This window comes from Lepisma saccharinum, chromosome 3, assembly GCF_977018435.1.
Source record: "Lepisma saccharinum chromosome 3, izLepSacc3.1, whole genome shotgun sequence".
Taxonomy (NCBI): Eukaryota; Metazoa; Arthropoda; class Insecta; order Zygentoma; family Lepismatidae; genus Lepisma; species Lepisma saccharinum.
The window spans coordinates 103,862,666-103,880,799 of record NC_139231.1 but is presented as its reverse complement, the minus strand read 5'-3'; the positions used below and the strand labels follow the sequence as shown (position 1 = coordinate 103,880,799).

The 18,134-nt window shown below is 39.7% G+C and overlaps 2 protein-coding genes across 2 annotated transcripts in view; one reads left to right on the top strand and one right to left on the bottom strand.

Moving 5' to 3' along the window:
• Positions 1-279: 279 nt before the first annotated feature.
• Cortactin (cortactin) lies at positions 280-17,736 on the bottom strand. The gene is made up of 5 exons (XM_083120069.1): positions 17,650-17,736; positions 14,109-14,272; positions 8,632-8,751; positions 6,013-6,133; positions 280-502 (listed from the first exon to the last, which is right to left on the bottom strand). The coding sequence occupies exons 2-5, from the start codon at positions 14,270-14,272 to the stop codon at positions 293-295; spliced, it is 615 nt and encodes a 204-aa protein (XP_082976195.1). The 5' UTR covers positions 17,650-17,736; the 3' UTR covers positions 280-292.
• Positions 17,122-18,134, top strand: part of LOC145985927 (cilia- and flagella-associated protein 251-like) — a 457,476-nt gene continuing 456,463 nt past the window's right edge. The window contains exon 1 of the mRNA XM_083120068.1: positions 17,122-17,130. The gene's annotated coding sequence lies outside the window, so the exon portion shown is untranslated. The remainder of the gene's footprint in view (positions 17,131-18,134) is intronic.

Below are 18,134 nucleotides of genomic sequence, written 5' to 3'. Positions count from 1 at the left end.
ACTTAGCCCTTTTGGCCCTCCTTGCTTTTATATATATATATATATATATATATATATATATATATATATATATATATATATATGCACACCCTTTTACTTTTAATACTGTTCTGATGTGATGTAGGAATAAAATAATTGCCTGTAGAGAGAAAACTGCAAAACCTATCAAAATTCAAAGTCTGACGAACTTCACAAAAATAGAGGGAAAAGCTAATTATTTTATGAAGCACAAGCTTCTGTTTTCTGCATTATATCTCTTTACTGTGTGTGCTTCTCCACATTAGCATAACATTTAAGATAAAATATTCATGTGAAAATATAACAACAATAACTTACCTTTCTGTGATTCATGTTTTTCCACCTTCTCCAAGTGGTCCCACCCAACTGCTGATTTGTCTTGCCTGTCCGTCTGAAGTCCAAACTTCCCTCCAAAGCCTGTGCTGTAATCTTTTTGTGAAGCATGTTTTTCTAATCTCTCCTTGTGTTCCCAACCAACCGCACTCTGAAAGTTACATTACAGATTATAATGCTGCATATATTTGTCAAATGTAACAAACAATAAATTTTAAATATATCGTTACGATTTCAATAATGGCCTAAAAAGATATACTCCCTCTGTCCCACAATTATAGTCCGGTATGCCAAAATGGTAGTACAGGAATGACAGACGAAGAGGCAGATGGAAAGCACAATTTGTACTGATCCTTAAGTAGTAAAGTTGTATGACTCATTCCCTTGTTTCATGTTCTTCTTCTGTATACACCAATGTCACAGTTTGAATATCGGGCAATTATTATGAGACCACAAACAGAGGTGTACAGGACAATAATTATGGGACAGAGGGAGTAATATACAAGGGTTGGAACTTAAATAGTGGCAACTATTTATTCACAACCGATACACAAGAGGTACATGTTTGTACCTGTTACTATCCTTCAAAGTAGTCACCAGCGTTGTGTAGAACCCGTTGCCAGCGATGTGGAAGGCGTAGTATACCGTTAGCAGAGCCTGTTTTGTTGATGGTGCGAATGGAGCGGTCTACTGCCTGTTGAATCTCTGGAACAGTTCTGAAGCGAATGCCACGAAGTGGTTCCTTCATCTTCGGAATCAAATCAAAGTCACAAGGACTTAAGTCCGGGGAGTATGGTGGATGGTACAGTACTTCCCAGTCCCATCGACCGAACAGAGCAGCCACAGCTTGCGCTGTATGCGCCCGTGCATTGTTGTGCAAAATGATGGGTGGGTTGCGCTGAAAGTGTCGCCGCTTCTTTCGCAAAGCTGGTCGCAGTTGATGCTCCAAAAATGAACAGTAATACTGGGCATTGACAGTCTGCCGTGGAGGAACGTAATGCGTTAGGATAACACCATCACAGTCGTACATGAGAATCACCATAACTTTCACCACACTGGGGCTCTGACGCACTTTCGACTTTCGCGGCGACCCATAATGACGACCTTCGTTGAAGGCTTTTACCCACCGTGCCACTAAAGGCCTGCACAAGACCTGGAGCAGACCCGTTCGCGAGACATCGCTCCTGAAATGCCATGCAACCTGCGCAACACCCTCGCTTGAGCAGCTTGTATGCCCACCTGCACAGATCGTTCCTGGCAGGCATTGTAGACCCGCCGGGTACCCGCAGTCTTACGATACCTAGTAGGTCTCAGTTCGTTCTTTCCATCAACTGCAGACCCCTCCCTCTGCATGACGTAGTTGCTTCGAGTAGAAACTGCACCTGGCCCACACCGTTCTGCAGTGTTGCCAACTGCAATAGATTTTCACTACTTAAAAAAGGGAACTCGAAGCTTCGTAAGCCACATCACCAATGAAATGAGATTTACGAATGTTGCTACCCCCCCCCCCCCCACACACATTGAAATAGGTTTTCCGTGGCACAGGATCCATAAGTATATGTCGTAAACAACCAATATACGTATATATAGTGATATAGGACAGGACTGAAACATGTCACGTTCGACGCTGAGGTCGCGAGTCGAACAACACACTGTTCTACTGCGAACACCAGGGCCGTAGCCAGCCAGGGCCATTGCCGTTACCCTCGTTTGGGGGGTAGGGCCAAGTACTTGGATAAACGTGCCAACAAGAACAATCACAATAATAGTAATAAAGTAGCATGAAAGGCATTATAATCCTCATAAATCACGCAAAAAGGGGGTAGAAGTCGGTTCTCACGCGCATTTGTGTTGAAACAGAGGATTAGAAATATTTTTTTTCAACACGTCAATTTCACATTAGCTAATAATGGAAAACAAGCACACAAATTGTTTTTGAAAGAAAGAAAGTGCATGATAAATGCATTCCGAATGTACAGACATATGGCATGTAAAATTTCCATCTACAATATTTTCTTTTCACATGGAGCGACGTATTACATAATCAATTCATCCAACTCGTAACAAACCAACATTAATAGCAAATAATATCACGGGCCGCCATAGCATTCTCTGTTTTAAAACTTTTCTCACTTAGATCGTTCGGCGCTCAGGGCCGACTCCCGCTACCCCTTTGCTACGGCATTGAACTTGATGAGACTGGATAATATTTTATAATATATTTCTACTTTCATAAAATTTGAAATCAAGGGGTTGCAATTACCCCTCCATTCCCCCTCTGCAGGTGCCCTTGGCCGTCTGGAAGGAAAATGCAAGAAAAATATGAAAATTAATTCCATCTTGAGTACCCTTTAGCCCTGCTACTCTTAAATTCTGCTAGTCTGTTTTTTCTTGTACTTTAATGTTTGACCCCCACCCTGACCCTTCCGCTAGACTTAATTTCCGTCCAAGCTTGTGAGCAATGCACCCTACCCCCTCTGGTTGCGCCACTGCGTGCCTGGTTAAGGCACCATGCAATGAAAAGCAATTAGTTTTCAGTGAGGAGATTTTTGTTTGCTCGATCATTCATTTAAATAAATGAAGCTGTAATACTGCGTGCATTTCCTGGCAATAAGATAAAAACTGCTTACGCTGAACTGAAATCGCTAAGTATATAAATTCTCCTTGGAGGAGAGAGCTCCTCCTAGGACCTTGTAGGATTTACGACCTACGTAAGTAGGCAACACTGGCTGAAGCTGTCCACGTGGTGATGAAACACCTGGAGCGACACGCTGCCGGAGGGCTGTTTCCTTCCAGCAGGTTTTGCAGGTGCCCGGGTCTTGTTGAATGCCCAGTTACCTTGTAAGCGGAGAGCGCCTGGAAGACGAAGAACCCGGGTAAAGACGCAAGTCGACTCGTTGCCGTGGGCAGGCGAGCAGGTATACCTGTCCTCGCGGCAAGCGGGCAGTGGGTAGGTAAAATGCAGATTATGCTGGCCTCTGCGTGCCACTGTTCTGTATGGCAATGCCGATTCCCCGCACGCCTCTTGAAGCCCTTGATGACACTGTTGTGCTGTACGACCTCTGGCACATTCAATCTTGATCCAACTCCGTTGTTCCTGTTTGGAAAACATAGTGACCTTCACGTTAGACCGCTCGCTCACAAGTGACTGTGTTTCCCTCGCTTGTGCGCCTGCCTGTGACGTGGGACGTGCGAGTCCATTTGCTCGGAGGTAAGGTAGGTATGTCAACAACGTGTGCTATCAGCGCCACTACTACATTCCATTGCATAGTGTCTCCACAGCAGTGTTGCCACTATTTAAGGTGTATACGATGCAGAGTGCGAGTGCAAAGCATATTACATTGGCAGATCCATCAGATCTGTCAATGAAAGAATCCAAGAGCACCTAACAGATGCAAAAAAAAGCCCAACCCATTACTGGTCTTGCTAAAGAAGTCAAACACATTACCCACACACTTATAGACACCAAAATCAAGGAAACATATGCCATAATGCACTTCCTGCATGAGCTAAACATCGATAGCAGACAGGCACACCACACTTCGATTTCCCTACTACAACAGATAATACCAGGAAACAGCAGACATACAGTTAACAACAGCGCACCTAGCGGCAGCCAGGGAACTACAAACAAAAGACTCACGCCAAGAAACAGTACAGCAAGTTCCAACGAGGATGGTGGCAGTGGCCACTGACATTAATAGAAAGAATAAGAAAAAACAGTTTTGCGGATAAAGTGAGTACTAGTGTCTCCGTATTTATATACTATCGCGTCCCTCTTTTCCCAATTATGAAAGGAGACAAATTGTTGTATGGCAATTATATAGAGGAATCACACTACTGAATGTGGCATACAAAATTTTATCCTCAGTAATAAATGAAAAGCTTAAGAAAATAACAATAGGAGAATATCAATGTGGGTTCTGCCCGAATAGAAGAACGACAGATCAATCATTTATCATTATAAAAATAATGGAAAAGCATTACGAGCATGGAATTGACCTCCATATGCTGTTTGTTGACTTCAAACAAGCTTTTGACAGTTTAATTAGCAAAGCCCTATATAAAGCTATGAATAATATGAAAATCCCAAATAAACTTATAGATTAACAGAAGAATTTGAATTTAACAGGGGTGGAAATCAAGGAGATGGATTGTCAGCAGTACTTCTTTATTCTAGGACTTCACCATGTTATAAAAGATACATATCAAAGAGGAACAATATTTAATAAAACAAGTCAGATATGTGCATATGCCAATGACATTGCCATAGTAACAAGGTCACAGAAAATAATAATTGAAATATATAAAGAATTAGAGGAAAGAGCGGAACGAATGGGATTTACAATAAACGAACAAAAAACTAAGTATATGATTATGTAAGCATCAAAAGCTAGAACACAACTAGAAAACTTAAAAATAGGACAAAAAATATTTGAAGGTGTGAGGAGATTTAAATACTTTGGCAACATGGTGGGTAGAGAAGTCGAAATTAGTAGAACCATCAAAGATAGGATACAAGCAGGAAATAAGGCATACTTTGTTAATCAAAGTATACTTAGAAGTAAATCAATCAGTAGAGCTGGAAATAACCAGATATATATATAAAACTCTAAGAAAACCTGTCATTACATAGACATGGACGCTACCAGAAATAGAAAAAAATAATTTGAGAAGAATTGAAAGAAAGGTGTTAAGGAAAATATATGGACCAATATTGGATGATAAAAAGGTAAAAAAGGTAAAGTGTTCCCCTGTGCATAGCACCACGCCATGAAGGCGTATAGGGGGTGTAGGGGTAACACCCCACACTTTCTTGATCCGGTCGTGAGTGGGGGTGATGTGATCAGCATCACGCCCCTGACCGCCTTTACCCCCCAGGGTTTCCCCCAGGTACCCATGTTATTCGACGCTGGGTGGGCGCCGGGGCCGCTTTCACCGTTAGAAAAGTTCCCGGATTTGAACCGGCCGGGGATCGAACCCGGGACCTTGAGCATGGTAGTCAGACGCGTTACCGACTGAGCCACCGCGGCCTCTACATGGATGATGGAGAATACAATACAAGGAAGAGTTAGAGAGAATAATAAAGGGAGAGGAGATAGTGAGGTTTATAAAATCTAGAAGATTGCAATGGCTATCTCATGTACAAAGAATGGAAGTAATGACAATGCCTAAAACAATAATGAATGCAAAAATATACTCATCGAGGAAAAGAGGAAGACCAAGATTAAGATGACAGGAAGATGTGGAAGAAGATTTGAGAATTATGAAGATTAGAGGATGGAACGAGAAGATGAGAGAGAGAAGACAATGGAAGCTGATTCTTGAGGCAGCCAAGGCTCACCCACGGCTGTAGCATCGAGTGGTAGGGTAGGGTAGGGTAGTGTATTTGATGTGTTTAGCATCTTTTTGCATCTGTTAGGTGTTGTTGGATTCTTTCATTGACAGATCTGATGGACCTGTCCATGTAATGTGCTTGTGAGTGTTCCCCATTTTCTACCCTTTCTTAAAACTAGCATTTCTCTCTCTCTCTATTTATTACACATATAAAAATTATACATGAAATGCAAAATATCATCATAAAAAAGATTAAGCTCCAAGGTTATTTCACTGGTCAACCAGCTTTCAGAATAAAAAAGAAAAAAGCTAAATTTTAATTACCTTATCTTTCCTGTCTGTCTGAACTCCAAATTTTCCTCCAAATCCTGTACTGTAATCCTTCTGAGAACCATGTTTCTCAACTTTAGCTATATAATCATGACCGACAGCAGTCTTGTCCATTCTGGGAATTAAAATACACACACATGCATCAGGTCATACAATTATAACTCCTATACATTACATACAGTGCACATCACAACACATTCCAGCATGTAGCAACCTCCACCAAGGTTGTAACGTCATTGCGTTATTTATTTTGGAGTAACCACAATTATTATGGTAAAATATATTGTGAAATATGTGACTGCATGTAAATACAAGTCTGTAGGGACACTACACAATGTTTTATACAGGGTCTGCCAGTGAATCGGGAAATTTGGCAACAGTGTTTTCTATTTTTAGCATGAACCGAGAAGGGGAATGATACTGCCAGGTGGTGTGGCTTTGAATAGCATTAAGTTTGAAATGGGAGTCTTGACTGGTGCACAGCGTGCATTCGCCATAGAAGCATTTTATAAGAACAACGATAGCTATGCCCTTTAACGTGAATTTCACAAGAAATTCGGGATTCATCATCAAAACAGTCCATAAAAACGTGGGTAAACAACTTTGAAGAGACCGGCTAAACTGTTAAGAAAGGTGGTAGTGTTAAAACTGTTCACACACCACAGATGTGTTATGTAGGACCATGAGTAGTGTTCGTGATCAGCTTGCTGAGAGTGTGCGGGGTAATGGAGGGCATCTTGAGGATGTACAAGGCACATCCAGAAAGTAAGTTCCGATGGACTGTAAAATGAAACACAAACATCAGAAGACAATGATTTTATTACTGTGGAGTTGGTGATACATAACCTACTTTTCAACATATGCACCATCCATGTTGAGGCATTTGTCGTAACGTGGCACCAGCTTTTGTATGTTTGTGTCAAAGAATTCTGTTGCCAAGGACTGGAACCAGGACGTTACACCCGTCTGCAACTCAGCTGCACTGTCGAAACGTTGTCCGGCCAGAAATCGTTTCATGTTGAGGAACAGGTGGAAGTCGCTGGGCGTGAGGTCAGGGCTGTAGGGGGTGGGGGTGGTCAAAGATATCCCAACCATATTGCTGCAAAGTAGCCTGCGTGAGCCTTGCTGTATGGGGCATGCGTTATCATACAATAACGTTATTCCTGCACTCAGCATTTCACATTTCACTGACCATTCCTTCACTCATGACATTTGGTCCATACACTTCACACAACTGCCGGTGGATCTCTGACGCCGAGAGCTTCTTAGCGTGGAGAAACCTGATTACCGTGCGTACCTTGCACTCGGCGGGAGACTGTATGCATGCAGCCATGTTTACCGTACCACAGTTCTCTCACCACTGACTCCACACAACTGAGCTCGCCCCAGGTTACGGCTATGTGTTCCTCCTCCACTCCTGTGCAAGCGCATTCTGCTTTGACCACTCGCCCACTTGGGGCACTTTTGGAACTTACTATCTGGATGCACCTCGTAATATTTAAGTAATATTTTCAGTGGAATGATGTGCTATGTTTTGTTCCTGCAAATGGTAAGGTATGTACTTCCTAATAAATGTAACTGTATCATGATATCCCATACTTCTAATTTTGTGTTAACATGTAGAAATTGCCCGATTCACTTGCGAACCCTGTATATAGACAGTACAGTACTTGAAATTACAGACACTGATAAATTTAGACAATTAATTTGTTTGGCAACAAAATTAATTTCTGATAGATAGACTGGTATTTCTGACACATGCTTGGGTTTTACAACTACACATGAGTAAACAAGTAAGTGTAAGATACATATACATCATTTATCCTACATTATGCTGGCACAAAGCATAAGCCATGTTTAAATATAATTAGTTTCACTTAAATCCAACTAAGAGAAGGTTAAGAGAGGCAGTCAACTGTAGAAACAAAAGTAATATATAACTAACAGATGTTCATCATATACAGGAAACAAGGAGATGGAGTCAACAGAAACTCGTGACAGTTACACGGAATTGCTAAAGATAATTTGAAAAGCAAAACAACTATCAGCTGGCACTCATTTTCCACTCACAGAGAAAAAAAGGTGAAACATACATTTAGAACCAACAATATAATTGAACTGTTTTCCCTGGTTTAACAAGCACAAGCTCATTGTTCTAGATGTGAATTTTTGGTAATTCTGTTATTTGTAAAGTTATTTTACATTCTCGGATTTTACATTTCCCTGCATTATGCATTCAATCTTGATCCCAACATAGAAAAATGTCATCAATTTTCCTGCATTTTAAGCTTGGTCCCCTGAAAAACATAAAATCAAAGTTTCACTTTACTCTCCCACTTTCCCAGCGAAATCATCATGATACGAGCATGCACGAATCATGCATTAGCCCCTTGCAGCACAATACACTATCATCCATTTCATCGCAGAGGCTGGATGTGCTGGTTCAGTCCTCATGGTTAACATAAATATGTCTGATCATTATCATGCCGTGAGATGAGAGCTATTAAAAACATGTGAAATATATTATTAAAGAAAAGTGCAGCTAAGCATTTCACACAAGTAGCAGATTTCTAAAACTGTCTGCATGATATTACGAATCATAGTGCTCCTTACCTATCAGCCTGAACTCCAAACTTTCCTCCATAGCCAAACGCAGCCTTTGGTCCTTCGTCCCACTGTTTCTGTTTTATCTGTGCATCAGACACAGCTGTTTCTTCTCTCAATTTCTTCATACTGGAATTACATGGAAAAACAATGGCATAACTACCTACAACATAAATTACATAACTGAATTCTATCTTACGCTCAGAAAAAGAAGGGAAAAAAGACATTTTTACACAAAATTTCCACCTCATCAAGTCACTATGGGCACCACAATGAACCACCAAAATGAAATGAAAAATTCTAAGATATAGCAAGTACTGCTGTGTACCTACGATCAATGTTGGAAAGTATAACAGTTAATTTAAAAGAAAAAAAAAAAAGACAAAGAATGTTACAGGCCATTCCCCAAAATCTATTCCAGCGTTGTGGCTATGTAGGCTGGACACTTGAATTTAAGTACCGTAAATAGCAATCTTTGAGAGAATATTAATATTCTTGGAAAGTTTTGGAAAATGAAGAAAATAAAATTGATATTTTTTCAGGGAATTTTAATCTTTGGCATACCCTACTTGGCACACACGGGAGGAAATATCTTCTCCACCCATAAATGGGCAGCGTTTACCTGTGAAATGCAAGTATGCTTGATGAGAAGGTGATTTCACATGAGAGTGTGATTCTTCTCCCCTCCAAAACAACAACTTCAATTCTCTACAGTAAAGAGTAATCCTCCAACTTTTTTCTTTGTACGGTAGAAAAGCTTGTACTTGGAAACCTCTCCAGAGCCCTGAACATTGGACAAATTTTGCTTACTATGCCCACCTGGTTGCCATGACGAGCTTTCATCCTTCTCTCGCTTAGCGAGTAAGAACTGTGTGCCTGGATTTTGAAGCTCCAAGCATCGAAAGCCCATGGATAACTGGCAGGCCTTGCAAGTTTTTAAAGAGCCAGCTGGCTTATCTACAGTGATCTCATTTGTTAGTTAGTATGTATCTTGAGATGGGTCAAAATAAGCATGAGTGCTGGCTCACACATTTTAACAGACTACGTAAAAATGAAACCAAGAGAAGATTTACGATATCACGATCAAAAAGGGGACATTGAATTGTTTGTATGCGGCCCAGATGTACCAAAATGATTTCGGCACTGATAGACCAAATGTATGTCTGCTGGACTGAGCTGAGTCTGTCTAATTTTGCACGATGCACGGAAAACAAAAATATTATTACTTACTGCACGTCACGTTTAGTACAAACCCTTGCCTCTGGAGTGGAGGACCATATGTTGTGTTCCAATGGGTTGATTCATCTCGGATGTTTGCGGAATGACACTCACTGATAATAACGAAGATATATTGACTAAAACAAAAGATCACATGCTTACACAAATTTGCTACAATGCAAAATGATGGACAGAATGAATCACCGCACTTTCCGCCATATTGCCTCGTCCCCATGGACTGCGTCACTCTCTCTCTGTTCGAGAGTAAGCATAGGAATGCAAAACTGAATTACCCTGACATCTATTGATAAAAATTACAAACATATCAATTATGATCTGAAAAAGACATAAAATGAAGAAAACACACAAAGCTAATTTCAAGACCCTCAAAACAAATTTGGAGAATATGTGGTCGTCCCTTTGAAATAATAATGAAAGATTCTTATGGTAAAAAAGGTAAAGTGATCCCCTGTGCTTAGCACCCGTCATGAAGGCATATAGGGGATGTGGGAGTAACGCCCCACACTTTCTTGATCCGGTCGTGAGTGGGGGTGATGTGATCAGCATCACCCCCCTGACCACTTTTACCCCTGTGACATTTTTCTACGCGGATTAATAATAAAAGCATTACGTTATATTACCGCGTGAAAAACCTCACAGTTTTCCTCAATGCTTCGGTACGCATTGCGTCAGTCTTTTGTTAAGTTTCTAGTTGTCTGAATCGCCGCTAGAGGCCCTCAGCTTCATCACTTGTTTCCGCAATTACGCATAGACACAGCAGTAGTTTTGGGAAGCAGACTCAGCACGGAAGAACAGAGGACACGTTGGTCACGATATACTTCCTCCTCCTCTTGTTCGACCTTTTGAGAACAGTCCCTACGTTTGACTCCCACTCTCGGATCACGTCAAAGAAGTTCTTCCGAAACTGTATTGTGACAAATACTTGAGAGAGTTGCTGCTGTTTAGAAGGAATCAACGAGGTATTGGGACTATATATAAGTTTTTGACTGTTGCCCACTTTGATTCCTGTTTTCTCGAAGTTGACTACGCACGAGGCGAGCGTAATTGACGATGTTCGAGGGAAGGGTAGAAGCTGTCGTTAGGAAGTTACATCGTGTGAAGTCTGGTTAGAATGCTGACGTTGGAGTGATTGCAAGTTTGAAGTATTCGCCTTTTCTTCACTGCTGCAACGTATGTACGTCATTTTGAGAAGGGACGTGTTTGGCCAAAACAATGCTTAGAGAGAGGATGATTGACTTTTGACATTACGATTATTCAAGTAACCACGCAGTCGAACGACTTGTCGCTGAGGTATGTACTTTTTGCGGTAGTTGGTAGTGAATAACGAAGTGTCATCGTGGAACGTACATAGTCATGGTGGATTATTTGCACGTGCGAATTATCAAGAAATATTGTAAAGAGTGTAAACGAAAGGGTTACATTTTTCTTTCTTCGCAACTGTCAAGACGAACGTCTCGATTGGCCCAAAGTGACGAGGTGCGACTTTTTGCTCCTCTTTTTTGCCCACTTTTGCCTAATTTGGCGAACTACACGTGTACAGTATTATCGTAGTGTTATGCTTTATAATTATTGAAGAAACATGTTCGCTACGAGTATCTAAAAGCAATTAAAATTCACTTACGTAATTTCACGCCGATGAATTGGGAAGAAATTGATACGCAACGTACCTTATAAATACCTTGTAAGAGCACCAAAGAATTGAGATTTGTATAATGTCGTTTAAAGGCCAAAGATTCATGATTATGTCTTCATAGTATAAAAGAAGGAACATTTTTATAGAAATCACTGCTAATCTAATGTATTGTCAAATTAGTAATGGTTTAATATGGAACACGTTGATGTTATTTCACTTGGAAGTAATTTTAAGAGATAGATCTAACCTATTGTTATAATTTTCGTGAAAGGTTGAACTATTGAATGGACGCCGGTTCGTCTAATTGTTGTTATATTGATGTATTTGATGTTCGGAAATAATAGTCATTCTACGTTGCAGGACTATTATAATAAAACTTGACCATGTGTCGCAAATCATAAATTGTGTTACCTATTTGTCCTAGAAACTATACTTGGGCAATTAGAATTGGACACGGAACAAACACTCAACTTTTCTTCCAGGTTAAAGTGCCTTTTTTGTGAAACTAGCATCTCTTTGCATTAATACTGGTGGTATTCTTTTTAGTTTAATCAATTGGGTTGTCCCGATTTGTGGTTCTCTTACGAGACTGAGGCGACTGAAAAACCACGTCATTAGCTTCAAACAAAACAACTTTTGTAATTGTTGGGTTTGGGTACGTTTAATTTTGATCCCACAGCCTCAGTTCACGACTTCCCCCTTGTAATATTATTTAACTGCCCACCTAATTAGTTACACCCCCCAGGGTTTCCCCCCGGTACACATGTCATTCGACGCTGGGTGGGTGCCGGAGCTGCTTCCAAAGTTAGAAAAGTTCCTGGATTTGAATCGGCCGCAGATCGAACCCGGGACCTTGAGCATGGCAGTCAGACGCGTTACAGACTGAGCCACAGCGGCCACAGATTCTTATGGGAAAACATTAATTTGAGAAGTTACAAAATCTAACAGTTATACAACCAAAGAGTCCCTGTGACTAACATAAATTCAAATGTCTCCATGGGTAGTGAAATTGAATTGCTGTTGACAACACTGACATGGTGCTCGTATCCTACTACTACTACTACTACTACTAATAATAATAATAATAATAATAATATTGTCTTTATTGAGAGGGCGTGTTTTGGCCTCGCGGGCCGTTCTTACAACAAACCCTTTAAAAAAACATATTACAATTGACACTTTCCACTTCTTGAAAATCATTGTTGCAGTAGAAACAATAAAAATAAAAAAATATAAAAAGAAATAAAAAAAACATTCCTACTTATAATGTAAACAACTAATGTACTGAAGGTACAGAGTTAAATCTAAAACCACAATTAGAATACAATTATTACAGCTAAAACTACAACCAATAACTCATTCCCATTCATTACAGAAAAGACAAATCCAGGCACTATTGTTTGGACAGCAAATGCTTCTTTAGATTTATTTTGTATGTTGCAGGGTGGAGCTCCCCTGAGGTCAGTGGTGGGGGGAGGTCATTCCATTCTTTTATTGCGGTGACTATGAAAGAATTCCCATAGAATGTTGTTCTGTGTACAGGAATCGTGAAGTGTGTTTTTTGACGAAGGTTAATTTGTTTTCCTTTCTTCCTGTACGGAGCAATTTGATCATATAAATATCTTGGTTCCTTATTGTTCAGGATCCTGTACAATCAAGACAATGCCAAAAATGTTCTCCTATTCTTAACGTTTAACCAATAAAGTTCCTGTAAGTACGGAGTTTATGTGTTCTCTTCTTTTGACATTCAGTATGAATCTTATGCAACTGTTTTGAAGTTTTTGTATCTTGTAATTTAGAGTACTGTGGATGTTTATAAATACGGGGGAAGCATAATCAATTTTTGGCATTACAAGTGTGTTGACTAGGTGAGTTTTCGTTTCTTTGCTTAGCATATGTTTTAATGGAAAAAGGGATTTCAGTTTGGCTATCGAGTTTTTAATTATATGTGTGACATGAGAACCCCATTGTAGATTGTAGATTCTCGTCCAATATTATGCCAAGGTTGCGTGCTGTTTCTACTTTCTGTATTTTGGAAATTATTCAGTGTAGGGAGGAGGAGTTTTAATTGTTCTAACTTTTTGAGGTTACTCGTTGAGCCTAAAGTTAAAATGTAAGACTTGGATCAATTCAGACCATTTAGATATTGAATTTAGGTCCTGTTGCAATGCTTCTAAGGCCATTGCACTGTTTCTTAATGGTGTTTGTATATATATATTTGTGTGTCATCCGCATACTGGTGGTATTTGCAGTGTTTTAGTGAATCATTACAATCTTTGATGTATAGCGAAAATAGGATAGGTCCTAGAATACTTCCTTGTGGTACTCCTTGTTTGATATCAAGCCATTTAGACATGCATGATTTATTCTCATGTACTAATTTTACTGAAGCAACTATATCGGGTTTCACGTGGCTTCTCTTTCTAGATGGGTTTCTAGGTGGGTGATGTGACCACGGACCCTTTCATATTTGCATAAACTCTGTTCAATCATAAAATCACTAGTTGGAATGTTTTGCAAATAATAATAATAAACTTTTCCTGGAAAAATAGACCCAAGAAATATAGTTTTATTATATTCTACTGATATATCCTTTGAGGAAACAAATACTTACTCAAGTGAACCTGCAGTTCTCCCAGATCCTTCCACTGTTCTGGAACCCCACCTCTGCTCCTGTTCAGAAACATCATTGACAAAGTCTGGATCTGTGTCCCAATCATCATCATTCCCATTAAGGATTTCCAAGTGAGCACCAGCGGTTGCTTTCCACACAGACATCTGAAAAAGAATACACACTGAGAAGTGAAAGAAACTTTCAGATGATAAAGACATATTGGTAACACTTTACTATACCGGAGACGGATTTCTTCAAATTTACAGGAGAAAGTACTTACGCAAATCATTTTCTGTAGCGTTGTTGATGTTCGGGAATGTAGTTTTGATCCATTTTAATGCGAATGCATGTGGTTTTCTACGAAAATCTATTTTCGACGTGCTATTGCTGCTGCCGCCATTTGCTTTCTGCACGAGAGCACAATACACTCTCGTATTGTACGTATATGCTAAATTGAACGAAAGGAGTGCTAATGGAACCTAACCTAACCTAGTAGGCATACCTCATCCCCGTGATGGTTCGTGGGGCTATCGTGAATTTTTGGGCTAACGTTGGAGCGATTTCACAATACCGGGAATTTCTCCATTTTGTTTGAAATTCGGCATACTCACTAAATTAGAGCTCCTAATCACGAATCTGAAGTTAAAATTTGGCGCTCACGTGTCAAACTTGCAAAATAAGAGGGTCAGTCATCGCAACCGACAATGCACAATTGCTCATTATTTATCGCAAGATTTTTCCGTTTCGAATACTTAAAGAACGAAATATATATATTCCTGATATTACTACGACCCTAAAATTTAACTATGTTTCCTAACCTAACCTAACCTAACCACGCACCAATAGTTCGTGGGACTAGCGCCAATGGTCCGTGGGGCTAGCCATAATTCAGGAATTTCTACATGTGAGCGTGGTAAAAATTTACTATCCTTCGGACACCTCTAATTTTTTCGTTTCGTCAATTTTTGACATTCGTACTTACGTAGGCTATCTGCTTCGCGGAACATTCCTGAAGGTGTAGAACATCTAGAAATTGCAAAATAAGCGAAAATAAGGCGTTAGTTTTCGGAATGGAAACTGTCGATTTTCGTGATTTTTTTTGTTTCACAACCAAATATATATATTCCTGATACTACCACGACACCAAATTTTAACTATGTTTGCCTAACCTAACCACGTGCCAATGGTTCGTGGGGCTAGCATCAATGGTTCGCAATTATTTCCAATTTCTAGATCCTGATACTAACATGACACCAAATTTTAACTATGTTTCCTAACCTAACAGAACTAACCTATCCACGCGCCAATGGTTCGTGGGGCTAGCTATTCTCCGTCGGAGAATTAATTTTCAACAAACAATATGAATTTCAGCTATGAAACATTCCCACATCACACAAAACACCTTCCCCATGTTCGACAATGCTACAGGAACTTATTACGGTAAGTAGTTTCTTCTGTAAAAATAAATACATGTGTCCGAAGGATAGTAAACTAGTACCGAGAATAGTACGTTAGCAATGTAAAAAATTGCGAAATAAATCATTGATAGGTGTCTCCGGTATAGTAAAGTAGTACCGACATATTTTTTCATCAACAAATCAGAACAAAAATCTTTGTGTACAATTCACTCTCTGATGTACTAATATTTCCTAACAGTCCAAACCAATCTACGGCCACATTTTACCAATGAAATGGTATAACTTTTAGGGTAACAGTAGTATAAGCCGGGGTAACATTATCGTATGGGTAAAACGGATTCCTTCAAATTTCCAGGAGAAAGTACTTACGGAAATCATTTTCTTGAGCGTTTTGGAAGTTCCTGAATGTAGATTTGATCCATTTTAATGTGAATGCGTTTGGTTTTCTGCGAAAATCTCTGTCCGACATGTTGTTTCTGCTCCCGCCATTTGCTTTTTGCATGAGAGTGCAATGTTCCGAGTGTTAAGACGATGCAACCCCATAGCCAGTGTTTCAGCCTCGCCGTGTTTTCACTAGAACCACCTGTCGAGTTCGGAACAAGCCATTTTTCCCGAATGGGTGTCAGTTATCGCACAACATTGAAGCAACATTGTGTTCGGACGTCACAGGAGAGAGCTGTTTTTAGAATTTTTCTTTGTATTTATGCTAATGGAACCTAACCTAACAGGCCTAACCTAACCACGTAGGCATTCCTCGTCTGACGTCAATATTCAAGGTTGCAAGATTGTTGTGCGTAAAGGAAGAGAATTAACGAATTACGAAAGAAAGATGGTTCCGACCCGAATGGGTATCACTTATCGCACAACACTGTAGCAACATTGTGTTCTGACGTCACAGCAAAGATCTTTTTCATGTTGGGCAATACAAGCTAACGCGTCTCTTAGCGAAAATAATAATTTTTCTTTGTATCTATGCTAATGGAACCTAACCCAACAGGCCTAACCTAACCACGTAGGCATTCCTCGTCTGACGTCAATATTCAAGGTTGCAAGATGGTTGTGCGTAAAGGAAGAGCATTAACAAATTTCTAAAGAAAGATGGTTCCGACCCGAATGGGTGTCACTTATCGCACAACATGTAGCAACATTGTGTTCTGACGTCACAGGAGAGACCTTTTTCATGTTAGGCAATACAAAGGTAACGCATCTCTTAGCGAAAATATTATTTTTTCTTTGAATTTATGCTAATGGAACCTAACCTAACAGGCCTAACCTAACCACGTAGGCATTCCTCGTCTGACGTCAATATTCAAGGTTGCAAGAGTGTTGTGCGTAAAGGAAGAACATTAACGAATTGCGAAAGAAAGATGGTTCCGAATTGCTGTTTATGGACAATGAACGTGGTAAATCGCAAGGTTATTTTACAAGTTCTACACGTAAATGCGACGTATTGGCATAATTTCAAATAGGGGCACGAAAGTAGATATTTTCCGGTGAACGAGGTTGCACCACTGCATAAATCGACAAAACACTCTCAGAACGCGCCCTAAACCAGTATGCTATCACGGCCATAATGTGTTTCAGATTCGAAACAACAAGTAACAGTAAGTACTCGTAAATAGAGAAAATAAACATTATCTTAGATAGAAATGCATTATTTCGCCTTAAGAAATGTTCCGCAACACGTTAGCAATGTAAAGAAGTCCGAAATATATGATTCGTAGGTGTTTCACCCATACGATAATAGTACCTAAGCCGGAGACACATTAAACTCGTGAGACTGAAATACACACTTGGGCTCAGAAATTTCTGATATTCAAGGGTGATGCTATATCTTTGAAATATCAGGAAAAAGGAATGATCGTATAACTTACAACCAAGCAGCAATGCAATGGGTCCTATCACAGTTAATTCACTTATATCAGTGCGTTTACCTGTCACTCATGTCTACACATCCTTGCCTTATTGTTTACATTTATTATCTGATAAATCCACGTATTTACGCATTATGGGTTCCACTCAAATTATTTACAAATCTGGTATCTACTCAAACACATTGGATTTCATTACAAGCCAAGTCATTTTTTTATATTATAGGATAAATAATCAATAAATGAAATTACCGTTTCACAATAATTACACACGTAATTTAACTGTCACTCCCTAAATAATTCGCCACATCCTACTTCCTTCCACCATAGATAAACAAAACACAATGTAAAGATTAGATAACGCTACAGGGCTCTGGGACATGAATGTCAGAGTTACCTGCCCTATGCACATGTATCAAACTGCCTGAGACAGTGTTTTGCTTCATTTATAACATTTCATGCTAAAAGTATAGTAATCTTATGTAGCACTTTATTTCATAATATACAATATTTGGGAAAAATGTAGATTCCTAGTGGACAATCTCGCTGTATACAGGTGTATTGTGGGCGCTTGACTTTCGATACATCGACAATCGAGATAGTTTTTCAAGGATATTAATAGAGGAAGACATCTCAATTTACCATTGTGAGCATCATACGTACCTTTCTAGTAGTTTAGCAGCATCCCGACAGATGTCACTGTCTTTGGTATCTAGGAAAAATAATTAATAAATCTT

Coding starts and splice junctions, on each gene's coding strand:
- Cortactin (XM_083120069.1), bottom strand. CDS start 14,272: ATGTCTGTGTGGAAAGCAACCGCTGGTGCTCACTTGGAAATCCTTAAT. Junction 6,134..8,631: donor TTTGGAGTTCAGGCTGATAG/GTAAGGAGCACT, acceptor TTTAATTCCCAG/AATGGACAAGACTGCTGTCG. Junction 503..6,012: donor AGACAGACAGGAAAGATAAG/GTAATTAAAATT, acceptor TGTAACTTTCAG/AGTGCGGTTGGTTGGGAACA.